The sequence below is a fragment of the Pezoporus flaviventris genome, unplaced genomic scaffold, assembly GCF_033815535.1.
Source record: "Pezoporus flaviventris isolate CSIRO_AGI_PZ_B2104156 unplaced genomic scaffold, CSIRO_AGI_Pfla_v1 ptg000013l, whole genome shotgun sequence".
Classification (NCBI taxonomy): Eukaryota; Metazoa; Chordata; class Aves; order Psittaciformes; family Psittacidae; genus Pezoporus; species Pezoporus flaviventris.
The window spans coordinates 24,392,716-24,420,061 of record NW_026892561.1 but is presented as its reverse complement, the minus strand read 5'-3'; the positions used below and the strand labels follow the sequence as shown (position 1 = coordinate 24,420,061).

Sequence of the window (27,346 nt, the reverse complement as noted above, 5' to 3'; positions counted from 1 at the left end):
CAGAAAGCCCAAGTTCACTAGCTCGGCACTTCGCAGGCGGCAGGAGGGACCTCGGGGCTCCGCTCTGAACTTTGACTCCCGTCGGTCCCGGCCTCTCCCGGGGGCTCCCCTTGGCTCGCAGCTGCCCTCCTCCCCTCCCCCGGCCCCCTCTCGCTCGGCCTCGCAGGATGCAGATCTCACCCTTGCTGGCTGGTGGACTTTTACTCGCTCTGCTCTCCGTCAGGCTGGAGGCGAAGCCGGCGTCTCAGCTCCCACAGAAGGTACGGCCGGAGGAGCACCCCGGCGCTCCCTCTTCTCCCCGTCCCGCTGAGGGTGCTAATGGCACAGGGGGACATGTGGGGTGACTTTGGGGCTGCTGTCAGTGCAAAGCGGGGTCCTCCTTCACCATTTAAGCTTTTTGACTGGTAGGGAAGCTCCAGCTTCTCCAGCTTGTCCCAAGTGCGCGTGTCCCGGAGACGTCAGCTCCAAACCAGGGGCTGGAGGGTGATGCCCTGTGTGTGCCCCAGATCTTGCGGGATCAGGGCCGGGGAGGGTTGCAGTCCCGTCCCCAGTGTCACTCACCCTGGGACCCCCTAGGTGCCAGGCACGGGGGAAGGGGATCAGACCCACAGGGGAGCAGAATGGACAGCAGGTGCAGGGTGGGCAGAGTGCGAAGCCAGAGCCCTCCCCAAATGGGACAGGTGGGTGCAGCCCGCAGGGAAGGGGTGGCCAAATGGGGGTGTCCCGGGGAGCTGGGGTCCTGCGATGCTGAGGAGGGGGGATGCACCAGAGGCTGCCAACACTGGGTGGGCTGGGCACAAAGACAGTGACACGAAGGGAGGGGTGCCTCAGGACAGTGGTAGGACAGGACTGGCTGTGTCCCTGTAAGGAACTGGGTACAAGCTGCAGAGAGAGAGGTGGTATGGGGGAGTCAGTGAGGAACCCCACTGCTTGATGAGCAGCAGCCCCATGCAGGAAGAGAGAAGAGGGAGGGCTTGGGAACTGGGAGGGGGCAGTAAGAAAGGGGGTGTTCCCCCGTGATTGTGGGTCAGAACTGGAGGAGTGGGGGTACTCAGAGAGTGTTAAGTATGGGAGGGTGCAGCATCAATGCAGGGGATACTCTGCAAGGCAGGGGTGCCGGGAGGGCTGTGAGGAGTAGTGTCACTCCCCCGGAGCTGGGATGGGGGCAGGAACACACCCCCCCAATAATCTGAAGGGACCTGAAAGCTGGCAGGGGTCGCAGTGACCGCACTGGGTCACATATACCCCCCACTGCAGGGTCCTTGCTTCCCCTGGTAGCTTCCAGGCCCCTTCAGGTTACTGGGGAGCTGGGGGGGTGCAGTGACAGCAGCACAGCTGCGGGGTGCAGCAGCACCAGCCCTTCTGGGAGGATGTGGTGACCTCAGCCAGGGGTGTATGCAGTGATCAGGGCAGCGTCGGGGGGTCGGGAAGACACCGCTATGGTGTGGGATCGGGGGATGCTCTGACCCCAGGGCAGGGAGCACGGACTTGGGGAGCGGGGAGAATGCCCTGGGCAAGGTTGTTGGGTCCCCAACTCTGATGCGGGGGGGGGGGGAACTTGCAGAAAGGCGGGGGCTCGCTGACCCTCTACCCCCCCCCCCCAGGCCTCCCGCGGCTCGGCGGCGGCGGCAGCGGGTCCGCCCGAGGCGGCGGCGGCGGAGCGGGACAAGGAGCGGGACAAGGAGCGCAGCGGCGGCGGCGGCTCGGGCCCACGGGAGGCGCGGGAGGCGCGGGGCGAGGCTCGGCCGCGGGCGGGCTGGGCGCGGCTGCTGCAGGACCCGCCGGGCCGCCGGCACAAGGGCCTGCACAAGAAAGGCCTGGGCAAGGGCTGTTTCGGCCTCAAGCTGGACCGCATCGGCGCCATGAGCGGCCTCGGTTGCTGAGGGACCCCTGGCGGTGAGTGCGCGGCGGGCTCGCTCCGGCACCGGGCGGCCGCGGGGCGCTGGGGGGCATGCGCTGGGCTCCCTTCCCCATACGCGAGATGCCGGCGGGCGGGACTGCAGGGCGTTAAGAGCGGTGAGATACCTGCACACCCCGGAGCTGCTGGTGGGTAAAGAGGAGGAGCCCACAGTTGGCCTTAGTTGCACTTCCCCTCACTTCACAACCCTCCCGCTGCCTCTGTGGGAGGAGCAGAGACCCCAGCCTTGACCCACCTCTGCCGCAGCAGCTCAGGGTAGATGCGCACATGTGGGAGCCAGACCCGTAGGCTCAGGAAAGGATGCGGTGTGTTCCCCTATGCTTGACACACACACACAGGTGACCTATGGACATGTTAGGAGGACTGGGTACCTCCTAAAGTGCCTGTAATGGGAGAATTAGGCACCTGTCTCGGCTATACTGCAGTCCTTTAAATTGAAGGAAAAGCAATACACAAGTTCCCCAAGTGCCTCCTAGTTGTGGTGAAAACCAAAGATAGCTCTTTCTTAAGTCAGGCCTTGCAGCTGAGCAAGTTACAGGAAGCTGGAAGAAGTTGTTCTCACAGCACTCCGCAGCTGCTGTGCTCAGAGAACTGATGGGCAAGAGAAGCGTGTCGTTCCCCCCCCTGCGCCCCGATGATTCTGGGGGAAACATGGCAGCTCCTCCCTTGCCAAGTCTCCCCAGGGGTGCTGGAGGGAAGTGAGGCACCAATCTGGCCGTGTCCCTGCCAACAGGTCACATGCAGATGGACTCACACCTGCGGAAGTGCTTGCCCATTGCAGTCCCGGCCACTCACTCTTCTTCCCATGACACTGCTCTGCCCCGCTCACAGGGACCTGCCTTGGCCCCACACTAATATAATCAGGCATGGAGGGGACCAGATTCAGGCATCCTGCTGCTCTCATGACAATGGGAAGAGCCAGGCCCAACAGTGCCCACAGGACACTAGCACTGGTCCATAGTCCTGCCTGGAGGGATGGGTGCTGCTCCTCTGCTCCCTTGAGTAGTGGCCTTTCAGTACTCCCAAGGAGTCACCCAGAAGCACACATGCTGTGCGGCCAGCTCACAGGCGTCCTTTCCTGTTAAGTTCTCATCAGGAGAAAAAAAGATTTCTGCTAGACCCAGGTAGGGCTTGGAAGAGCAGCATGCTCCCCTTGGCCTCTCTCCTAAATACCAAACAATCAGAAAGCAAAGGGTGAGCTGCTTCCTTGCTTTAGCATGAGCAAAAAAACTCAGAGGGGGCTTCTGCTGACTTCAGTACCCTCCATCCCATGCCAGGATTATTGTCACAGGGGTTTCAGCTTGGGTCAGGTAAGGGGTGTTGTATGGCAAGTAACTAACAGGCACTTTGGTCTCATTCTTCACAGGGCTTTGAATTCGTAAGTCCATTTTCTCCTATCATGGCCAGGCACAACCATCCCCCAGGCAACACCTAGAAGAGCAGAGACCCCCCCGGAATGGACAAAAGATGTGTCTGTGTTTTTCTTTTTGGTACGAGGAGTCATGGCACCAGCTGTTTTGGTTTTGTTATTTTTTAAAAAGTGCTCTCTATCTTATATATATTATATATACAAACACTCACCAAGACAAGGGACAGCGCTTTTCCAAGAGACTGATGAAGCCAGCTGTATAACATTGCTGTTTGTAAATTCATGTCATGCATAAATGTATTTATGTTGTAAAGCTATTTATATATTGTTTATAAAGAGATATTTATAAGAAATTATTTATGTAACTAAATGAAAAGTCAAGCATTGTAACATTTTTTTGTCCTAAAAGTAGTTGAAAAACTTAAAAAAAAAATCATTCCATGAGGCATTTTGTAACCTGTCTTTATTTATCAAATTCACGTACAATTTAAATGTCAGATTGATTGATTTCAACTGAGTTAAAAAAGAAATTGTTCAGATGTTTTAGGAAAGTCAGGAGTGAGAGGAAGGCCAGCTAATATTTTAAGCTTTGATTCCATATGCAAAAGTAAACTTGCGCCCAATCCTGTGATGCACTGATGGACCGAATCCTGCCTGGCGCTGCACAGCCATCAGCCTCTGAAAACCCAGCCAAGCTCCCTACAAGAGCACATGGCCTCAGGCAGCTCATCTGTGCCCACATCCTGAATGGCACCCCTGGATATAAGCCCTCCGTGTTCAACAGCCTGGAACCGGATTTTCAGCAGTGTGACAAGAGCAGCGTTTGGCCTAGACATGTTTTAACCACTTCCAGTCTGCAGGTTTGGGTCCAAATTTCATCTTGTAACCATCGCTTTATGACTGGGCACCGCATGGAGATGCGGCCCCTGCTGACAACAACAAAGAGACCATGTTGGATCTGGCCCCCAGTTGTGCTAGTGGGAATAGAGCTTTATGCCCAAGGCACTGTTATTCTAGAATCCAGCAGCTCGCTAAGTATCTTGTTGATATTCCCACTCACCAAACCTTCGTAAAGTCCCTTCTGCCCACACAAATTTATTTAACTGTGCCTGGGACAATACATAGACCAAAATACACTGAGGACTGCCTGGTAAGGATTCACGGACCCAGCTGTTGCTACAGCTTCTTGCTACGTAAAGTGCATGAAATAAATTGTAAAAATTACTCAGAGCTCTAAAGGAAACAGCAAGCGAGGGGGTTGGGAGCACAGCAAAAGCACAAACTCCTGCATGAAGGCTCTGTGGTCTCATTCTTCAAAGAGGCCATAGAGATTAAAAATAAAAGAGTGGCAGGTGCCCAGCTCAGCCGTGACAGGAGTCCCAAATTGCATCCTGACCATTGTAATGGGCTGTGAAACAACGAGCATTATGTTCTGCTGGGCTCCAGCGCCTAGGACAGGGCAAAAAGAAAGTCACCAAGACCTAGAGGCAGAGAGATCCTTTCCCTTAGCAACCACCAGGAAACCATAGAAACCTCCAGCCAGACTCTCCCCAACTATTAGAGAACATTAGGTTTAGAGAACAAGAGGATTGATCCAGACACCCGACAGCTCAATCATCAGGTTAGACGCACACACATGACGTTTCTAGCCTCGTGCAACAAAAGCGTCTGTCAGAAACAAGTACCCACCTCTGGTGCCCAGAGTCCAGCTGGATGGGGAGCAGCAGCCTATGATGTTGCCTATGGGGAACAAGATCAAGGCCCCAGGAAGGAGGGAGGCAGGAAAGGCAGCTGGCAGCTCAGTGCCCTGCCTGAGAGTCAGCTAGAGCCTTCCAGAGATGCTGGTAGGTAATGACAACCCTCTGTCGAGGCTCTGCAAGGCAAATACAACACTTGTGAAGGTCCCCCTACTTGCTCCACCTATCTTCTAAGGGAAGGGGCTGTAACAGGAGCTCATGAACAGATGCCCATCAGAAGGGACTGTCCACTGTTACCCTGCAAACCTACAGGACAATAAGTATTCACATACTGTGCAGACCTTGCACACCAGGTCTGAACAGTGGTGTTACTGCAGGTCCCCCTCAGGGTCCTGGTTCTTGAGCATGGAGCCAGAGGAGTGACCACAACAGGTACCAGGCTGGGAACAAGGGGGAGGCCAATCCCCCTTCCAGTTCTGTGTCTGCTGCAAAGCCAGAGCTGGAATGAAACCATCTGCCTGGTGACAGAAGGCCTCTCCTCAACAGAACAAGACTCAGGAATTCAATCCACAAAATCTGACCTCCTAAGTGAGGCACAACTTGAGATCAGGCTGGGGGATATCCCAGCGATCGCAGCCTGGGGTCACATACAGTCTGGATCGCTGTTACTCCTCTGCAGCATAATCCCACAGCAGAATCCTTCCATCAACTGGGCTTCCTGGAAAAGAGCAAGCCCAAGGAAAAGAACAAAGCTGCACTGCAAAAGGACACTAGTTTGGCAGGAGAGTGATCAGAGTGAGAGTTCTCTGTGCAGAGGGAGCGGGTAACAGTTTGGCTCCTCACTTCGCTGCTTCCACTCTGAGCAGCGTAAGTCACCCTCACTCAGCATGCTGGTTTCCCACCTGTAGGACAGGAACACCGTGCCCACACAAGGGTGTGGGCTGATGTGCAAGAGAGAAGGCAGCGCTCTGGTGAAAGAGCACTTGGGAAAACTTTTGGATCCATTCAATTGTAGCACCCATATGGCACAGCCAGACTGGTGTGTTTGACAGGCAGAGTGACACTGAGAACACTTGTCAGTTTTCAGAGCACTGACAAGCACCTTCCTCAGTTTAGAAGATAGGCCAGAACGGGAAACAGAAACAGCTCTTTAGAGCACAGCAAGCATCTGATAAGGTCACAATTGGGTCTCCAGACAGGGGCTCAGTAGGAAACAAGGCCAGCAGGAAATAGGGGCCACAAGAATATAATTAAGAGGGGAGAAGGCATCACATGCAGCAGAAACAAACTGATCTCACATCACTGCCTCCCTTGTGGGCCAGCTAGGTCAAACTCTCATGACATCCAGTAAAAGGATCCAGGGCTAGCACTGGGAAACTCCCTTGCCACATCCCAGCCCAGAGACAGCATAACTGAACAGGAAGAGCAGTCCTGGATGCAAGCTGCAACCTCAGGGGGCTGGCATGTGACATCTCCACAGCAAGCTCTGCATTTAGCAGAGGTGTTTACATGCACCTGGAAGCAATGGTGGCAAGAGTCCCAGGCTCCTCTGTTCACACTCAGGTCAAACTAACACCCATGGGACCTACACATTTCCTGCACTACCACCTGAATAAGCAGTAGCCACATTCAGCTTCAAAGTGGGAGTACCTGTGACATGACCCAGGGACAGCCCCAGTTTCCCCTTTCCAGGAGCTATTCCTAGCACTAGATGAGCCATAGACCTCCAGCCTGAAAAAGCACACTGCTCTCTAGTTAAACAGGCTAAGAGCTTTCTCTAGCACTGTTCTAACAAGTGCCATGCAAAGCCCAAACAAGCAGGAGCAGACCTTAGAGCTCCCACAACAGGGACACAGAGGCCCGCAAACGTGTGGGAAATCAGTTCTCTTCCCCCAGGCCACACTGCATGTGTTTCCTTGGTACCATTAGTGCAACTTTTCCAAGGTATTTATTGCTGAAGGGTTGCAAAGCCCAGCTCAGGTGACAGCAAATCCCAAACCAATGAAGAAAAGCTCAGAGCAGGACAGCAGTGGAATTTTCCAGCTGGAAAGGGCACACATGCCCCTGTCACTTGCTCTAGGACTTCTCCAAGCATAGGCTGCTTCCTGCAGAATGTAGAAAAACAAAGAGAAGGAATCACAAGGCAGCTTCCAGAGGGAGCCTGTGCTTGACACAAGCACAAGTCAAAAACAAGAAGGGAATTGAACTCGGGCCCACTCCTGTCAGTCAGCAACCACCCTTGTCAGAAGGGATGGCAGCACTAACCAAACCAGGCAATTCATTAGGCTGGGGCACATAGCAAAAGCCCATGCTCTCTGGAGCAGAACTACAGTGAAAATCCAGGGTAATGAGTTGCAAACTGCTTTTGTAAATGACACTTCTGCAGTGACTCTGGCAGGCTGGGAAAAGAGCTAATAGGAAAATCATTAAGTAGCATCCCTTTGATATTGTTGAAAGACACAGGCTATTTTTCCTGCCCCCTGCATAATTAACCTGGCATATTACCCATAATACTGCAAGCTGATAGTCCCATGGTGGACCACTTCAGCTTCATCAGGGGAAAAGAAGGGTATGGTACATAGGAGGAAGATGACTTCTTAAAGCTTAGAAGCTTTGAGAACCCCCCTCACTCATACACACACATCTTCAATTCCATCAACAATGAACCTCTGCCCCACCAGGAGAGCAAAGCACTCTATAAACCTCTGCCACAAAGTCATCACACAAGTGAGAGGTTGTCCTGGGAAATGCATCTGCGGAGGAGCTGATGTGCTCAAGGTTGCTTTCTGCAGCTGTAGGAGAGCTGGGATAGGACACAGCTCTCTGCTTTGCCCCTTATTTACATCACTGCCCTTGTCCTTAAATTTCCATTATGCTAACCCAGGCAATAGTCTGCGCCTCCTTAAGTGAAGAACAGCTCTGAGGAGTAATGCCTACCCACCTGGCTTGTCTGCCAGCAAGGAGAGGTGTCATCTCAGTCGTGATGTAAAAGGTATAGCATCACAGCTGGCAGCTGATCCTGTAGGAACTGGTGCTCTCTAACAGCTGTGAAGGTGACAATGAAACACCAAGATGTTACTTATTGTATCAGCACAAATCAGCCCTAGGACTGCTAATCATAAGACAGTGACTGAAACATTAGGGCTGAGATAAAACAGCATCTTCTGAAAGAGTCTGGAGGGAAAGACAGCATCACTTCCAAACTTCATACCCATGAAGCTGCAGCCCTACAGCCAGCCAAGCTCAAAATACCCACAAAAAGGCTTATCCCTGATGAAGCACAGCTTCACTTACCACCCCCATCAGCTCTTCTGGAAACAGAGGTATCATGTGTGCACGACCATTAAAAGAAATGCCTAACAACACAGAGCCTCTTCAGGAGGCCCGGACCTGTGGAAAGGTGTCCTATCTTTTACTAAAATTACACCAAGCAAGGACTGCTTGCACAGAGCCTTTTGCACTCTGTGGGGAAATACACATTTCAGGACTGTTAAATGACCTTGTGGCATCCCATTCCTGTCTGGAATCTCCAGTGCGTATATTCATTCACTAGAGCAGGGACATCTCTCCTTCTTGACAAGAAAAAGCCATGGTCACAGCTATCCCACTCATGAAATTCGCAACCTGTAGCAAATATATCAGGGCATCTCACAAGATGGAAGTACCACCACAGAGCCACTAGGAAGCAGGGTGCAGCTCAGCCTAGAGGGTAAATAAGCATTCTCCTCACTATACACCTCTCTAGCTTCAATCACTTACCTCTGGTACCTCTGCAGTAGGGCCAAACTTGATGAAATATCAGCAAAATGTCAGCAGTCCCTGAGAGACACCGACCTTCACCATGGAGCAGAGTGAAACAATGACCTATTTCTAAAAACTCTGCTGAGAAATTCAGTCAGACTGTCAGATTAAAATTCCATTAAAAAAATACAAGGTTAAGGTTACAAGTACTAACTGAGATCACTCTAAACTTTACTTATCTCAAAGCATCTGGGTTTCTCTCAGATTACACAAAAAATAAGATAGACAGATTTGGGTTTTAGTTCCTTTGCATTAGATCACTGCTATACAGGACTTGGGGCAGTGGGTAACACAGGAGAAAACTCTGTATGGGATTAGGTGCCAGAGGTCTGGCTAGCTGGTACCTGTGGGGCAGATTCTTTCATTTCTCCCTTCCCCATTACTCAGAATGAACAGCAACCTTGTTTCTCTCCATTGCAAAGCCTGCACCAGGCTCAGACACTGAAGTGACAAACAGCAGCACCAACATACCTACAAATGCATCAGCTTTGACTGTTGCACTTTGACTGAAGATGAGCTTTACATGGTTCTCAAAATGAAAGGCCTCTCTAAACAGCTTAGATGCACTCGCATAAATCTGTACAAACAAAGTTTAGGAAAAGTGTGTTTTACCCATGCAATTTGTTACATTTCAATACAGCTATCAAAATTCATGGCACTCTCCCTTCTGCCTTCACTGCAATGAGTAAGCCCAGCTCCCTTTTTATGCACACGGACCAATGCATTTCCCCCGCACAGGATAAGCAGAACACTAAAACCAAAACCACTCACTGGGTTTTGTGTAATTTTCCATTCCTCCAGCAACAGAACGCTGTTCAGCAAAATTCACTTTGCAGGGCTGGCGGGAAAATGGCCATCTCTTACCACCACTCTCTTCTATGGGAACCAAAGGTTCCCCTTCCCCAGCCTCACTTTGGACAGCAGCTCTGCAGGTCCTACTCCTGTATGTGAGCCATGGAGAGGGGCTGCAAGCCTGCGTGCAGCTCCACAAGCACCCATGGGATTTTCAGAAGACTACACAAGGCTGACTGCGGGATGCGTCTCCAGTCTGAACATCAGCATCACTGATTTTCCCTCCTGCTCTCAATGGAAGACTAAGCTAACATTCCTCTTATTAAACAAGGTGAGGAGGGAAGTAAAGGATAGATTTGGAGCCAAAACTTTTTTATTATTTTCTGTAAAAAGACTGACATCAGCATTGCTTTATCGTGTTCCAGAATTGCCTGATGTTAGCTGGTATCAACTGAGTCACAGCAGGAATGCCAGGGACATTTGTTAGCATGAGGCACAGCTTTTAGGGCTAGGGCAGTCTACCAGCACTGCAATCAGCTGAGATCCTCTCTTCCATTTTCCAGCTCAGTGCTCAATTCCATATTAAACAAGCACTAGTACAAGTGGAGCTGCGGAACATGAAGCTAGACTATAAAGCCCTGAAGAGCAGAGGGAAGGCAGCTCCTTCTACTTTGTCTCCCTCCGGGTGGAGCAGGCAAACAGAAGTTCAATAGCTCAAGCTTTGTCCTGCTCCAATATTGAAGTGAGCTGCAGCTGGAGCGGCCCACTGCTGCCGTAAAACAAAGTAGGGCAAGATGCTCTGCCCACATCAGGGAGCAGTGTCCAGCAGCGCACAGACAAGCTGGGTTGTTGCCTCCAGCAGACGCATGCAATACATGGGAATTTGCATTAAATCTACCTCTGCTTCCACCTCCCTCTTGTCCTACAGCATAATTAAGCTCCCTAGGCACTCCCCACTCAAAACTGTCTGCAATTCAGCCCTCACCAGCACCCAGTTCACACAACTCTGCTCTGAGTTGCTGCACTTCCTGTAAGTCACGGGGGCAATGCAGTCTTTTATCTGCTGTCCTTTTCAAACAGCACAGCACCTCCTGCATCCTTCTCTGTTAACAACTATGCCTTCTGCTTGATTCCTGGAATAGCTTCTAACTGTTTCGTTCAAGCCAGATTCATTAACCAGCTGCTGCAGAGCTGTTTGCCTCCCCCAGGTACTCTCTGCATGTCATTTGTTAATGACTCATCTCAGACTGGGCTCATTGCAAAGACACCCCCACTCCTTTTGCAGCACCAAGCGCGTTGTTGGCACACCAGGAAAGCCAAACATGCAAACAGCTCAGTTCTCTCCAATACCTCATTCAATTCTCTGTCCTCTATTGCCATCAAACATAGGACAGCTCTTTATTCGAAGTGCTATTTTCTCTCTTGCTTCTTTGCTGATCAAAGGCAGTGTGTACTGAAGCATAAATAAGTTCTTCACCTCCAGCCAGGCTTTGAGAACAGCAAAACCGTACAAACTTGAAAACTTCCAACACACTAAAGAAGTTTCGGCAAACTAAAGTGGCTCCTGTAACTGGCAGGGAATAAACACTAAGGATGCTAAACTCACATCTATCTCCTCAGCAGACTGTGGCTTGCCGAGGAGCTGATGTGATTTCCAAAGGCATTGTATTACTCCTGCCTCTCTGCAGCACTGATATTAAAAATGGGAAGGCAAGAGAACAGCTAGTGAGGACTACAGAACCTCTCCTCACTATTCAAATCCAGAGAGGAACTGGATGACCAGTACACTGCAGCTGTCCACACAGGAAGCCAGAAACAGACTCAGTCCATCTCCATCACACAGATCTATTAGACTTGGGTACACAAAGTCTCAAGGTCCACCTACACCTCCTGAGAAGCTGTCAGCTAAACACTGCAAGAAGCTAGTACAGAAATTAGTACTGCCACTGCTTGGGAAACAGTTCCCTGAAAATATAGGGGAAAGCTTCTTACTCTGGCCTTACTCACTTAACATTCTTCCCTGGCAAATTTCTGACTAACATTTCTAGGGGAGAGAGAGCTGGCAAAGAATCAGAAACAAAGCAACTTGACCCAGAGGATGCTGGATAGGAGGTATTTAGGTCCACCTCTCAAGATTAAAAGCTAGTGTGCCTGCACTGCAGGAGAGGAAAAGGAGAGGAATTTACTTTCCCAAGTGTACAACAGATCCCGTGACTGAGGACTGAAAACACACAGACAGCAAAGAAGTCTGGTAGCAACAAGAAGGCACAAGCAAGTGCAGGTGAAAGCTGACTGCAGGACTGGAGCACTGTCACAGTCCTCTGCTTAAACGGCTCCCCTGCCCACTCACAGGAAGCCCTTCTCTTTACAGCATGGAATGCAGTGAAATGCAGGGGCCAAACTGCAAAGCAGTCCTCTGCCAGACCCAGAGGAAGGTATCAACTGGCCTAAGACAGAGCACAGATATAAACCATCCACAATCAGGAATTAAAGGTGTTTAGGCTCAGGACTCTGGGCTCAGCTACTGGCTTTGCTACAGATCCTTCTGCACAAATTTGGACAAAGATGAACTACTGACAAAATGGGAAGAGCACTTCCCTGACTCCAAGATTCATCAGGGACATTAGTCAGACCTTCTGATAATGTAACATCAAGTAAATGCTCAAGTGAACAAGTGCTGTTGGATTACAAGCCTAAAGCAGCCTCAAAGCCAAAACTCCAGACTCTGACATTAAATCAGCATTTTTAATTTTTTTCTAAAATGTGCTTTTTTGTGAATTGCTGTTTCAATGCCAACCCCACCCTCACCCTTAAAAAAACCCCACACCTTGCCAAACTAGGTGCAAATCACCTGAAGTTAGTCTGTAACAAATAAAAAACACAAAACAAAAGCTGAAATGCTTTAAAATCACAACAATGTACAAAAAAAAAGGGAGGAAAATACAACCTGAAAGAGTTCAAAATTCAGAAAAACTAGTCAAGTCCATTGCTTCAGCTGCTGCGACCCCTGCCAGTGGGTCCTAGGCCACCAGCATGGCACAATGCTAAACAGGCTCTTCTCCCATGCAGACTAGCGTCGCTAGCATCCAAGAAGAGCAAATGCATTACCCTCTGAAGGTATCAGTGGGGGAAACAACTCACAAGCAGCTCTGGGAGGTCACATCACATTCAGAAGAAACAGTTTCTAGTATGCGCCTAACCACCTGCAATAAGGAAGTCTTGAAAGAGCATCCTGCTTCCTGCTTCTTGTATTGATGCCTCAGAGATGCAGAACAGTGCTATAAATCTGTGAGAGATTAAAGGGCTTAGTAAGGGCAGTAAACAGACAGTTAAGTAAACAGCCCAGCACTAGATCTCATCTTCACAGAGTGAGGTAGTGTGACTTTCACCCTAGTTTAAAATAGACAGGGGTAGCGAAAAAGCTGAAGACTTCCATGTAAAGCAATTCCTGGCCTAGAAACCTTTCTGAGCTCCCTCTGGGAACGAAAAAATCTGTGTTGATGGCTTCCTTGCTCCCAGCCTGGCTTTGGCAGCCACACTTCAACCCTGGGATTCAGACACTTCCTACAGAAGTTCTCCCAAGACCTGATTTAGTACAGCAGCTTCCTCAAGGTTAAGCAGCAATGAAACTGGCTGGGAGGGAGCAAAACTGTCCACAGACTTTTTTTTTCTTCTGTCCTGCCCCCTTTGGTTAGTCCCTTTCTTTAGAAGTCCCTCTTTACAGGACCAGAAGAGGGACACCCTGAAAATTAATAGGGGCTGTACAGGGTAACTTAGCCAGGTGCTGCTAACTAGAAGCTGTTTCAAGCAGAGCTTTTATTTGCCAGCCTGGAAAGGACTGGCCCAGAACCCACTGAAAAAGGAGACGCAGGCCCTTGTTTGCTCCTCCTGTTGTCATTCCTAGCTGAATGACACTTAGATGGTATGTTCTAGTGACGGCTGGAAACCAGCCCTTTGACTTTGGATATCTTCTTTGTGGGCTGCCTTTGTTCTGTGTGTGGAGGGCACTCTCGCTCTACCAGCTGCTGTTCCATCTCCTGTGCCGACGACGAGGCTGTAGCTTTTAATGTTTTCTTTATGTTTGTGACCTGGCCAAGAAGAGACAATGAATCAGCACCTGCTTCTTCCTCCCCTGGCAGCAGAAACTCTGTTCATAAGCATACTGAAAAATCCTTGGAGTACAGACTGAAGTTTATAAAATAAACTCTCCCACCAGAAATACGCTCTGCACTTGAGTTTATTAAAGGTAATGTTTCATCCTCACAGCCAGAGCTGTTAATATTTCCAGTCTGGGTCCAATACAGAATAACTAGAGGTTACTTTTTTTTTTTTTCCTAAGAGACAACAGCACAATATTGTACCAGCTTTCTGGCTGGCAGAGCAACCTGCTACTGCCTTGGTGTAGAATGCTGCCATTCACCACACCAGAAACAGGAAGGACAAAGGAAACTGTGAAATAAAAACCCAAACTTACACATAGAACAGCACTTGAAAAGGGAAAATGCCATCTGGCCCAGCTGGCTGTGTGAGCTACAGATATTTGCTAGAAGCAGGAACAGGAATTGGTCTAGTGGGAAGCAGCAGTAGTGCTTCTGTTACTCTGGCTGAAAAGAAGAGATCCAGGACCAGGCCCCACATTCTGTCCCCTGGAGCCCTGTAGGGCTCACCAGAAGTACAACGAGTAATGCTTAAAAAAAAACCATGGGCCAAAACAAGTTTGGGAGTCAGCTGGCCAGCTCCAGGTCAAAGGCATCTGCCAACCCAAATGCACTATGGATGCCAGTCAAGCCGCCAAACATACTGCTTCAGAAGGCAAATGTAAACCCGCAGGGATACAACTCTCCAAGAAATAAAGCCTGAGAAAGTGTCTCGGGAGGACCATTTTCACCTTTACAGCTGTATTAGCCAAGATTTGTTCTCACAAGTAAATACACATCAGCAGTGACTAAAATCGCGTGCCCGTGCTGCCATCTACCGCCTAGTTGCGCATGGAACAGAGGCAAAGAGCTCCTGGGTCACACTGCTGAAGAGTGCGCCAAAGAGCCCTGTCTGAGTGCTCAACCTGATCCCCCAAAGCAAGGTGCTGAGGACATTTTTGCAAAAGCAGTGAGACTCGAGAGATTTTTATTACACTTTCAGGTTTAAAACAACTGTTTTTCCTTCCTTCCTTCCTGCCTTGTACAAAAGGAACAGAATTGCATCAAAGCTCTGTTAAAAGCACACTTTTCCTAATAAAGCAATTCAGGAAACCATAGCTAGTGCAGTCACCCAGCCTAAACTTATAATAATTTTAAAAGAAAAGTTCCAACCTGCTAAAAGTGGGCAAATTTGGTATTTGTGTTGTTACCAGGACATGGAAGCAGACGTGTTTTCTCTCTACCCCAAACCAGCATATCTGATTTGCATGATTGCTAGCCTATTTCAGAGATGCCATGAACATTAACCAGGTGTTATCAGATTATTGTCTTCAGTAAACAAACATTTATCAAAAGCATAGAGCAGTCTGAAGTGACTCTATACCCACCTCGATCTCTACCTGCTGTTGAGTTCGGTGATGGTTCTCTTTGTATTGGTTGGCTCTAAGTACTTGCTGCTCAATTCCTAAAAGAACCGCTTCACAACCATCACACCTGCAAGATACAAACAATATCAGTGTTTATGAGTTCTCTTTGGAGCAGCTCAATTGGGCAATCTGAAAAATCATGCTTGCCTAGAAGTTTAGGAGATTATTGAATTGATACCCCCTGCTTAAAGAGGGGGTATAAAAGCTGGCAAGAGAAAGCTTTACTGCTTATTCAATGTATTTCACAGTATTCTTCAGAGTCCATGTTACTCTTACCATCAAAAAGTGCAGGTTCAATGCACTTTCAACTTCCTTTTCAGTCAGAATTATGGCTTAAATGGGGATGCAAAACATTTTTCAGAAGTAAAATTTTAAAATTAAAAAGTCATATTAAGATAACCCCCTTGCCTATTAAGTGTTCAAAAGGCAAGCATTCAACACAACTTGTAACTGGAGAGGACAGAAAGCAAATTGGCAGTGGGTTCATTGTTACCTTCCAAACAATGCTGCAAGGGCCTGGAAGCTGCCAGAGCCCTCCTGCCATGTAGGGATTGAGGGAGTTGAAGTAGAAAAGCAAAAAACCTGCCCCAACCTCAGGACAACGTATTTGCCCAGAAGTTTAATTACTTTTCATGCACTCATTACCATAGCAACTAGGAAGGAATTCCCAGCCAGCTCAGAACCTGCCACAGGCTCCACAGTCTACGGGGGAATTTTTCTGGGTGGGAAGGGAATCCTACAAAAAGAAGAGAAGCAGCTTCCTGGCAAAGGTACAAAAAGATAGTACCACAGTCTCAGTATGGTTGCATGTAGCCTGCATTTGCAGAAACAAAAAGAAGGCAAACAAAAGCATCTGAAACTTCAAACTTGAAGAGGCATCCCCTCAAAAGAGCTGTGATTCTCTAGAACTTGCCCATACAGTTCTCATCACAGTGAAAATGCTGAAAAGTAATGGACTGTTCTGTTTTTGTTACCGAGTATAACAGCAGAAAGGGGAGTAGCTCCCACTTACAAGACCATGAGTCCAGTTTGGCATGTCTGTTTGAAAAGGCCTGACTCCTAGCTAGGGTTCTGCCATGTAAAAGCTCTGCTAAGAGCAGAATCTGAAGACCTAGTACACTCTGGCTTGATACATAAGACAAATGGAATCCTCGATGGGATCCTGGAAAACTTGCCCTATAGACTCCTCCTCCAATGTTGCCTATTTACAGCATAAAAGTCCTGATTAATGGAACATGGTGAAATTGAGCCAGCACTTGAAACTTTGAGGCAATTAAAAAACAAGACAAGCTATGTACAAGAACAAGGAAGGTGGAGAGGCTGCCTCACCATTCCTGGAGTGTTTTGACAATGTTACTGATGTCCTTCTTCTGAATGTCTCTGCCGATACAAAAGTCCACCTCTAGCACCTGGTTTCGCTGATCCAGCTTCCCCTGGATAATATCTGTATAAACCGCTTCAATAATCAGATCTTCCAACTCCCTCAGATTTTTCATATCCAGATCCTTCAGCAATACAGAATAGGGAATGCACTAAAAACAGCAAGTCCAAGAATAAGTTAACAGCCCTAGAGCCAAAATGAACAGTTAAGTGTCAGGTCAAGACCCAAATGTTTATTGTATCCTACACTTTAACCTGCAAGTACATCATTGACTGATTGTGGCAGAGCAAACACCTGCTACACCTGCTACATGATATTCTGCCTCAACTTTGGTAATTTCTGAAGCTCTGGCATAACACATTCTGGAGGAAAAAATGAGAAGTAGATGATTTTAAGAGTGCTGCTTTGTTTTCTCTAGAGTAAAAGTCAGTGTTTTTAAGAATCTCAAGACTCAGTATTCCTTGCAACACTGTTTGCTGTTTCTTCAACTGCAGCTGTTAAAGAAGCCATACAAAGTTTCCCAGCCCTACCTGACCAGTTTGTGTGGAAGCTCTGATACCCCCACATCTCATCCATGGAAATCCACTAAATCCATGTCCCAAATGCACCACAAGAGAATACTACACATTACAGGTACCTTCCTAGTTGCAGGATTTTTTTGTGTGTACTCATGAAGTCCAATACAACTTCAATATTAAAGAATCAATGTAATTTTCAAAACCAAAACCACATCTTTATCATAAACAGTGTACTTTACCTTCATTCTGGATGCCAGGCTTACAATCGTCAAGTGTTTCAGCTTGTTTTTCTGAGTCACTGTTAATTCAGGTAGGTTATCTTTGTTTGCTGTTAATGTTAAAAAGATGAGATTCAGGACCTGGCTTCAAGGATTATATAGTCAAGGCTGCAGAACTTCAGGATGGTTACACTAAACCCTGAAAAGCTAAACTCTTCCAGCTACTGTGGGTGCTGATGAGCAGAGAGAGCTGATGCTGACAGATTAGCACACTCAAGGAGAAGGAAAAGTTAAAAAAACAATTTGGCAATTCCATTCTCTGCTTCTTTAGTAATTCTGGTTTTGGAATCAGAGTGTAATTCACATCTACACAAGCACTGTTCTGTCAAAACAGTTGGTCAATGCTGTGTTTCTACCACCAAGTAATTTTTGTTTCATTAATAAGCTGACAGAATAAAATCTTCCCCCTTTGCTGATCTGGTTGTAAATACAGCTGGTTTTATTTCTCTGAAAAACTGAAGAATTTAGGGTTGAAAGTGTAAAGTACCAGGCTGAGGAAGAGAGGAGAAACTGTTAATCTAGATGGCCTTACTGTCATTGTATTATAGCCATATGCTTCATGAATATTTAAAAACAGAAGGGAAACTGGCAGCTTTCCAAAGCAAAGAAACTCTTTAAAATATCCACTTTAATGGAAATTAGTGTTTCAGGACTACTCAATTTCTCCCTCCCATCCCACCTCATTCAATGCTCTTCATTTTGACCACTTTTCCCCCTTTCTGTTTCTTCATTAGAAAAGGAACAAACTGTGCTGTCCCATGCTGGGACACAAGGTCCACACACAGCAAACAATCCTCTAACCAGTCACAGAACTCATAAGGCTCGTGTTGCTCCACAGCCACTGGAATTTCCAGTCCTTGTACTTACAGATGCCACTTCTCCTTACTGGAACTAGGGATCTCATCTACCACAGTGACAAGCAGCACCATGACAGAATTATTTGTCACAATCTGTAATGGTCTGGATAAGGCTGCTACCCACAAATGAAGTATTAAATTGCAGCAGAACAGAAGCATAAACACCAGAGATAAAAGCACATCTCAACAAATACTAAGATGATTCACACATAGTCCTTCTGAAGCCATATAAAAGTCATTATTTCTATTTGTAGTCTAGCTAAGAAATTCTTCATTTTGTTTAGAAATGCTGTCACAGAATAAAAGGTTATCCCAAAAGCCATATAGGTTTTTATGAATAATGCAGGACAATTTTGCTTAAGTTTTCTGCAGCTTCCGTAACTGGTGTCATCTAAATTTCAAAACAGATGTCTAAAATTGCACTCCACAGAGGTAAGTGGCCTGGGAACAATGAATACTGCTACAGGCCAATTCAATCTAGTGCTGCAGTCCCATCCAAGCCAGTAAAACACCGTAGTCTCTAGCCTTTCCTTCACATTTTAGCAATTAAAAAGCACACACGATCCAAAGACCCTCTATGAACAATTCTCCTTGCAAGCAAATTCTGCTCTTAGACACTTTCACCCAGCCACACTACGCCACGTACCACAGAAAGCAAAGGACAACCTAGTCTCACACTCTGCAAACAGGCAGCAGTTTCTTACCTACATAATCTGGGTATGTTCCGTACGCGAACAGGTTCAGCAACTGGAAATAAGCAGCATTAGACCCTTCAGCAAGCTGGATGGTAAGAAAACAAAATAAATTCCATGTAACGTGTTAACAGCCAACACAACCTTTCACAGGTATTTTCACCAGGGAATGTTTTAAGTCTACAAAGAACAATCAGTAAACAGAAAAGCAATTATGTCATGATCTTAAACAGTTGGCCTTTTCTAAGGCCTCATGAGCAGCAGCAAAGTTCAGCAGTTTTAAGAGTCAAGATGATCGAGTCATTTCTATGCACCAGAACTTAACTACAGTTTGGACTGCCAACTGCTTTGTGTAGCACCTTAGGAGGTAAAATGAAAAAGGTGACTCTTAATTTCAGCTGACAACCTACATGGCCAGGTCTTCTCATCATGTAACAAGCAAGCAAGCTATGGTGTCAGTTGGTTAAGCATTTATTACTGGGAAAGCTAAGACAGCTTGCCTGCAGAGCCACAAAAACTTCAAAGCAAAGCAAGCTTAAGCATTTTGAGTGCATTTGAAAGTAATAGCACTCCTCTTGCATGCAAACACATCACTGGAATAACTGCAGCACCAAGCAGTGACTGCTATTGAGATCCATTTGCTGCAAATGGATCCAGGAAAAAAAAACGTACTTGCGATTTGATGCTAAATAACCATAGAAGCATTTTTCAGCATATCCAAGAGCCTATTTGGAAAGCCAAACTTGCTGTACACCACATTACCCCAGCTGCAGAGATACTCAACCTAGATTCCCTCATTATAGTAGAGGAGGGTGCTGGCAAGGAATTCCCAGTAAAAACTCTGTAGCTTTCTTTCCACCTTGGTTTGAAATGGCTTGGATTTGGTTACCACCCAGGCCTGATACACTAAACATCTGTTCACAAGGACTTCTGGAGAGCACTGAAGTCATTTCCAGGACAATGAAGGAGTAGAAAGGGGATTTTTGTTTTGGCTGGGTAGGTGCCTTAAAATTGTTACTGTGCTACTACCTGGTGTTTGCTGTATTAGCAATGGCATTAAAGTAGCAAAGCTTTATATAGGTATTTTTTAAACATCTAATATATCCAGGAAAAAAAATCACTATCTCTCAGATGCAAACATCTCAGAACCAAGGTAAGTCATACCAGGGCCTTACTGGCACAGAAATTTCACGCAAAGGCTGTCTGTGCAAACTTCTGGGGATCTGCACTAGGAGTGCAGAAGGGGCATTAGGATAGATGTTTATCTCTTACCTCTTGCACATTCGTTAACTCCAATAGTTCTCCAAAGACATAAACCCCAGGAGCTTCCAGCACTTGATTTATAAGAGCAGTCAGAGCTGAGCCACTTGTACCTTTTGCTAGTAAAATAAACTGCTCTAGAAGATTGCAGGACGGCTTCTGTTCTCCTGCCATTCTAGGTTTTCAATCTGTCAATAAAGGAACATAGCATTAACACATCCTCACTTCTCTGCTGAATTCTGTCTGGTCATGGATCAGATGTGTAACGTTTCCGTGTCAGCATAGCCAAGTTTTTCTTCAGCATTCAGAGGCCAGGTCAGGAACCTATCAGGTTCAACTGATGATTTATCTGGGGAGCAAAAATGATTCATACAATATCTGAGCAAAATTTCTGCAGACTGTCTGGTCAGTTCCCTAAAAGGATTTACTCCTGCTAGTTGGAAAGGAATTTAAATTCCATGCTGTTTTCAGTCTTTTCCTTCTACTGATGCTGCCAAATAATGCCAGCTGCAAAGATGTTTACTATCACGTCCATTAGAGGCCAGATACGACATCCTCCTTCTTAATTCACAGCTTCAAAACAGCAACTAATTTAATTCTCTGTGCAGAATGAATCCACCTTGTATGACCACACACCTTTTCCTTTGAAACTGGCTATGAATAAAATATGAGTACACACACAATTCCTATGGCTTTCTAAGTCTAAAAGGCAAAAAGATCTGTGGCCTGTAAGTAGCTTACCAGTCTACACTGTACAGCTGAAGTGTTTTGTGTTACCAGGAAAGCTTAAGTGATAAAAATACGCTTTCTACAAAGGCTCTATTTAAAGTCCCCATAAAGAGAGGTCTTTGTCTTCAGCCACTGCCCGACTTTTCTGCTGTGCACCGTTGCTTCCCAGCACCAACATGTTGCTTTTGAAACATGAAACACTCTTTATTAACAAGTTCAACAAAATAAGTTGTTTGCTTACAAACAACTAAGAAAAAACTTCCCAGGCATGTTATTCAGGCACCAAAGAACAGATAAGGGCTTTTTTGTGTTATGTGTGCTTCAGATAATTATCCAGTATAGCATGTAACCTTTACTCTGTGGAAATAAAAGAAGCACCAGAGAACCCATCTTGTTCTGTGTGGCCACTGGGACCACATCTGCCCTTGTGGGGGTTGTACAGTCACACAGCTGTTTGCACCATTTCACCATGCCTAACAAATTAAGACAACACAGCCAGCTTCCTTTATTAGTCAACTTCTAAAAATATCCTTTGCTCCATTCCATTACACCTGCAGGTACAAACAGTCTCAACCTAGGCAGGCAATCTTCTGTACTCTCCACACAAAGATTTCTCAGCGCTCAGTGTAAAGTCTCTTTAGGATTCTTTCCATCAGAGGCATACGTGCAGCCTGACGGAAGAGCACATCAGTTTTGACTGAGAAATCCCTGCAATACAGTAACACCCAATGTGGCTTCCTAATGCATCTGAGGGTACATCAGTACTATTCTCCCTGCTCACAGAGAAGGAACAGACACAGTGGACAATTTTCTCAGGAGAGTGGATGAACTGACTGAGCTGGGAATGAGATCCAGATTTCACAGTTCCTAAGCTATTGTCCTCCCTCACAAGTAATCGAAGCACATGCTGATGTATGAGGTTACAAAAAGCCTGACTAGGTTTATCCATGCCCTGCTAGAAAACATACCAATTCTTTGCCCCTTTCCAAATTAACGTTCAGACACCCACGTTGCTATTGCAACCTGTCTGCACCAGCGTGACGCCGGGAGCATCTCTCTGCTCTTTCCACAGCCGACCTACCCTGCGGAGAAGTGACTGAACTACCAATGGAACGTACTTCAATGGAGCTTGCCCAAGGGCTACCAACAACCCATTCACGGTGACCAGCCGGACTTCTCCCCCTAGCCACGCCTTGCTGCAGCCTTTCCAAGGGGTTTCCCCGTTATGAGACGGAACGCAGACCCCGCGGCAGGCAGGCGGGCAGCAGGGCACGGAGGCCGCTCCCCAGACCCACCCACCACGGGGCCAGGAGTCGTGCCCCACCGAGCGGAGAGGGTGATTTACCCTGGATCCCGCCGCGGGGCCCCCTCGCCCCTCACCGCCACCCCGGTGCCTGCTCGTTTCTCAGGGTTCGGGGCGCCGCTCGCCCGGCAGGGCCGAGACGCGGCTGCGGAGCTGGGAAGAGAAGGGGTCGGTGCGCTGACGGGCGAGCGAGAAGCTCCTCCCTCACCCAGCGTTACCTCTCCGCTCGCGGCCTCCCGCCTGCGACTCCCACCGCCGTGCCCGCCGCGCCTCAGGCCGCCATGATGGCGGCGCCGGTGTCCCGCGCGCCGCTTCTTCCCCCGGAACGCTCGGCCGCGCGAGGAACGTTCCGGCCTCGGGACGCCTCCGAGACCCCATAGGCGCAGCCCGGCCCGGCCCCGGGTCCCGCGACCACTGGTGAGGGCGGCGGGACCCCGGAGCCGGGGACGGCGGTGTGGGAGGGGGGGACAGGAGTGGCGGCAGCTCCCCAGCCAACGCCGGCTCCACCGAGTCCCCAGCAGCCGTTTCACGACAAGGAAGCGAAGTTTCTGCCTCTTTTCTGGGGACTTGAGGTGCTGTGGCAGCATCGCGGGGCTTTTGAACCTCGAAATAACCTGTGTGAAGGACCACCACTGTTAAGTCCACACTATAGCATGTTCTTTGTTCTGGCAGCTTGGCAGCGCGGGTCTCTTTCACATCTACAGGTCCCATTCCTCTTCTGAGACCTTGAGTACGAACAGCTTTCAAGAAAGGATTAAATCTTCCTCTTCATGGCAAGAACTGGGCAATGCCCGAGAGGCTGAAGACTGAACGGTTGTGCAGGGCAGGACGATGGAAGCTGCTTGGGCCAGCCTTCCTGGGGTGTGAACGGAAAAAATACCAAGAGATGGGGTAAAAGATCACAAGGTGCCAGAAATGATTTTAAACTCCATCGGAAAATGGCCCATACAAATGCCAAGCCAAAGGGCAGAGCTCGGTCTGTGTTAGGGAGATGCAGGGATGGAGCTGGAGGGGTTGAGATCCTCTCCAGAGCAGAGATCAGGAGACAAAAGACACTCAGTGGGGTAGAACAGCACGGGTGGAAACCAGAAGGCTTTTGGGGTTGCTGCCCTCCTCGAGGCCTGCACACACATCTCTGCCATGCTGTGAATAAAGTGTGCTTCTGCTAAAAATGCTTTTAGCTGAGAGCAAAGTGCTTCTGGCTTTCAGTCAGCTGCTCCTTGAAGATCAAACTATGGACCAGCAGAGTCAGGAGTGGGGAGCTTTCAGGGAATGAACATCAGAAACTTACCAGGAAAACTGACAGGGCTTAGCTTGTGCCTCAGAGCCATCCACAGCCAGACCCAGGGATTCTGTCTTCCAGACAAGGGGTGTCAGACAAGCACAGAGAAGTAGGCGTTGAGTTGCTGTTGTGATGCTCTGGGCTTCAAAGCAAATTGGATGTAGGAAACAGGCCCTGTTGCAGAAGGGAGTTTAGCCAGGACTACAACAAGCCACTCAGTAATTTACTTAAGCCATGCTTAGATCTCATCTGCACAGGAAGGGAGAATTATCTCTTTAATCACATCCTCAACAGGCCCTCCACCATGGGTTGTGTCACTCCACAGACATGATGGAATTGTTGCCTTGGGAAAGCAGTGCATGGTCTTATCTCAAGACTTGTCACTGGATTTTGTGAGTCATTTTTGCAGCCTCCTGTTGGAGTCTGCAGGTAGAAATCAGTTGTTAGCCCTGTGCAGGTCTGCCAACAGGGTCTTGTAGTCAGGCTGTCCCAACACCTCCCAACTGCCGACAGCCAGGCTGGCTGGCTGACATGGACTTTGGAGGATAGCATCAGCTAAGCTCAGCTTTTGGGATAAATTTCTCTCCTTTTTTTTTTTTTCTTTTTTTTTTCTTTTCTTTTTATTGAATATGTGGATGCCCAGCTGGCTCATCCCCTTTTAAACAGCTATTGCAAACTCTTGCTTCACCCATACAGCTTTCTATGTGCAGAAAGATATTAAATCTGTTTTATCTTTTAACGTCAGCATTATCTCTTGACTTGCCCCAACTCTTCCCTTGTAACTCTGCAGTCCAGGTCCCCTTTAGTCAGCAGCCATCTTATTTTCCTGCATTGCCTGAGAAAAGGAACAAAAATCCAAAGTAATCTCTGCAAACACTGGGGTTGTGGAGCCCCAGAGAAAGACTTTGAGAACGTGGTTTCTCAGTCAGAAGCCAAGGCATGAGGCTGCAAAGTCACCTGCAAGGGGCAGAGTCTAGAAAGGTGTGATTAACAGCAGAGAGTGACACCCCTCTGTCCTGCAGCTTCCATCTCTCTGAGTTCAGCATCTTCAGGTTCTTCAGGCTCCTCGGCATCCTGTGGCTCCAGCACCTCATTGTGCCCATGCCTGCCTCCTGCATGCTGGACCAGCGGCACCAGCTTCACCCCGTGTAGGCGTGCACCTCCTGATGCCTCGGGATGCAGTTCTGGAGTCGGTTCTTCCTCTCCCAAAGTCCCAATTCTGATATGTCACTGGAGAGAAAATTAGAACCTGGCCTCACCAAGGGGAGAGCAGACAGTGAAAGTGGGTACTTCTTGTTTTTATCTTTATCTTTCATAAGTAAGCCAGTTTAAATAAAAAACTCTTGGGAAAAGAGGTACATTAAGACAACACAGGACCTTACCAATAACCCACATAATATGCATTATATTCAGAAATCATACACTAGGCTAGATTTAGCCACCAGGATTAGGATTTGGTCCCTAAAGTGTCTGTAATCATTTTACTTCCCAGTAACTTGAAGCAAAATAAAATCAACTGTTGGCACCGTGGCTATGTTAGAGCAGAAGCGTCTGAATATGACTGAATGGCCAGTGGCTCCAGGGGTAAGCTAGGCAGTGTAAATGCTAACGTGGTCCTGGATGCAGTTTCATTCTTCATCTGTGTGTGCTTTCACCATGCTTCATCCATTTATCCTCACCTTCCAGGCTTGTGACCCCTGCAGCTGCCAGCATGCATCTCCAGAGTGTGGAGTGATGGGAGCACTGAGGCCCTGCTGAAGAATCTGCCAAGCTGTTCACACTTCCCAGGGTCCAGAGACTAAGCTGCTCACTGGACTCTCATCTTGCACCCTGGCCAGGCAAGGAGAGATATCTGCATCTTTGTGGTTGCAGATAGACAGTTGTACAACACCTCTCATCAAGCATGGGGTGGGATGAAGCTGAGGCTTATGAAACCATCTCCCAGTTATGCTGATCTGCAAAAACACTAGCTCTCTTATTTAAACCTTAAGAGAATAGCTTCTAGGGAGGCAGAAAGCAGGCTGGAGGCATCTCCTCGCTTTCACTTCTCAGTCACACCTGCCAGAGATGTGAATGCAAAGGTGAAGTTTCCAGTACCAAGTGCCTCCAAGGGATAGTGAGGCTTGCAGCAACTTTCTTGCAAGTACTTTGGAAAGACAATGTACTCCAGGGTGTCATTTGTGTTAATGCAGCCAAAGGAGTTTTGAGAGGAGATCTCAGGGTTTTGGTCACTCTCCAAGTTATGGTGTCACACTTTCCACTGCTTCTTGTGCCAGGAGTAGTCACAAGAATTTTATGCTTCAGCTATAAGCTCTTTTGTGATTTTTCATAAGTTAAGAAATGAGAGACCTGTGCTTCCCTGCACACTAGGGTGAATTTGGGAATTCTGAGATTTGGACAGAAAAATACAAAGGTCCCAACTCTAAATTCTGGAAACGCTCCTATCCCTGTGCTAGAGAAGCCCTTCAATGCTGCAGGAGTTCCCTGCTATGAGATCCATTTGATCTCTGGCTCTTTCCTCTCTGAGGGGCCTGAACAGAGGCAGGATTGAGTTTCTTATGTCTATTGTGAACCAGCATGTCACACTTCCACCTGGCAGGCTCTTCTCCCACACACAGCCATTTGTTTCTGCCTTTTTCAGATTGGCTTTTTTTCTTGCTTGCCTTTTCTCCCATCAGTCTTCTTTAGTCACTCTTCCTTGGATAGCATGCAATTACACAGCCTATCTAAAACCCAGGAAAGGCTCTTAATAAAAGGTATATATATATTAGCATAGTGTATCCCTGGCACTCTGCCCAGATTCAGAAGGATTTGTTCATACACTTTCAGACTGATGGTGTGGAACCAAGCATGAATCACATGTATCAGGGAAATAAATACTACCTATTTTTATTATTAAGATCTCTTACTGGTTATACTGGCAGTGGCCTTGTCCTTATGCATTAAGCACAACCTTTAATAATGTTCATGTTCTCCTCATTTGTACAGCAGCTAGTTTGGAGGCAAGTGGAGCCAGGAACATACTGATGGCACCTTGATCATTCACTGGTCCTGTTGAGCCTGGATTACAACTGCTGCCTTTGTTTTTCCTCATGACTTATTAATGCTTTGTATTAGCTGCGCTCAGATTGTTAATGGAGGAGTTAATTTGTCACGCTCTTATTAAATAGCCTGGCTTCTGGGATGTGCTAATGAACCAGGGACTTTCCCCCCCAGCCTACTTTGCTATACAAAAGTCAAATTTCTGCAGGGCAAAAGTTTTGGTCCTGGAAAAGCACAGTATTTATTTTAAACTTTCTCCTGTTAGCCCAGCACCCAGGTCCCCACCACCTGAATTCACGGCTCATTTTCACAAATCCACGAATTCACAGCTCGGCTGGGCTCCCGCCAAGCAGCCGAGGGATGAATGCTCTCTGCCGGACTTGCCCACCGCCCGAGGAGAGGCGCCAGCCGAGCGCAGGGACAGGGCACAGCCCCGGCGGCATTCACCCAGTCGGCACCGACCCCTGAAGGTTGTCGTCGGGCGGGTGCTAAGCGGGCCTGTCGGGGCTCCTCGGCCCCTCGACTGCACCCCTGAGGCCTCCCCTCGCCCGCGCCCCCACGCGGCCCGGCCTCACAACTGCGGACCGAGCGGCCGGGGAAGGTTTGTCCCCCGGCGACTCCCATCCCGCGGCGACGTCAGCCCCGACTGCAGCGTACGCCTTAACGACCGCTGCGCAACCACCCTTGAAGGGGGGGAGGGCGGGTGCGCGGACGTGCTGTCTGATTGGTCAGACGCTCTGTTCTTCCTGTGCTGGGAGAGGCCGCGGCGAGACGGCTACAGCAGGTGATTGGCCAGAGCGGCGGGCCGGAGGGCGGGGCAGCGGGAGCCTGCTCGGGTTGGTTGCGCCGGCCTGTGGCGGGTGC

At 48.2% G+C, this 27,346-nt stretch overlaps 2 protein-coding genes across 9 annotated transcripts; one reads left to right on the top strand and one right to left on the bottom strand.

Annotated features, from left to right (window-relative positions):
* On the top strand, positions 1–3,639 carry NPPC (natriuretic peptide C). Its single transcript, XM_061452282.1, has 3 exons — positions 1–260; positions 1,605–1,896; positions 3,285–3,639. Exons 1-2 carry the CDS (start codon positions 168–170, stop codon positions 1,881–1,883), a joined length of 372 nt encoding a protein of 123 aa, XP_061308266.1. The 5' UTR covers positions 1–167; the 3' UTR covers positions 1,884–1,896; positions 3,285–3,639.
* Positions 3,640–3,731: 92 nt separating this feature from the next.
* On the bottom strand, positions 3,732–20,934 carry COPS7B (COP9 signalosome subunit 7B). Of its 8 annotated transcripts, XR_009743150.1 has the most exons (8): positions 20,139–20,934; positions 18,879–18,954; positions 17,279–17,367; positions 16,470–16,672; positions 15,102–15,207; positions 7,926–8,029; positions 4,977–5,160; positions 3,732–4,736 (listed from the first exon to the last, which is right to left on the bottom strand). XR_009743150.1 is itself a non-coding variant. In XM_061452277.1 (6 exons), exons 1-6 carry the CDS (start codon positions 20,298–20,300, stop codon positions 7,985–7,987), a joined length of 681 nt encoding a protein of 226 aa, XP_061308261.1. In that variant the 5' UTR covers positions 20,301–20,933; the 3' UTR covers positions 6,914–7,984. The 8 variants fall into 8 exon arrangements, 3 of the variants coding, with proteins under 3 accessions (XP_061308261.1, XP_061308260.1, XP_061308259.1); XR_009743149.1 differs by having other exon boundaries at positions 3,732–5,160; XR_009743151.1 differs by lacking the exons at positions 3,732–4,736; positions 4,977–5,160 and adding an exon at positions 6,914–7,089.
* Between the last annotated feature and the right edge of the window lie 6,412 nt (positions 20,935–27,346).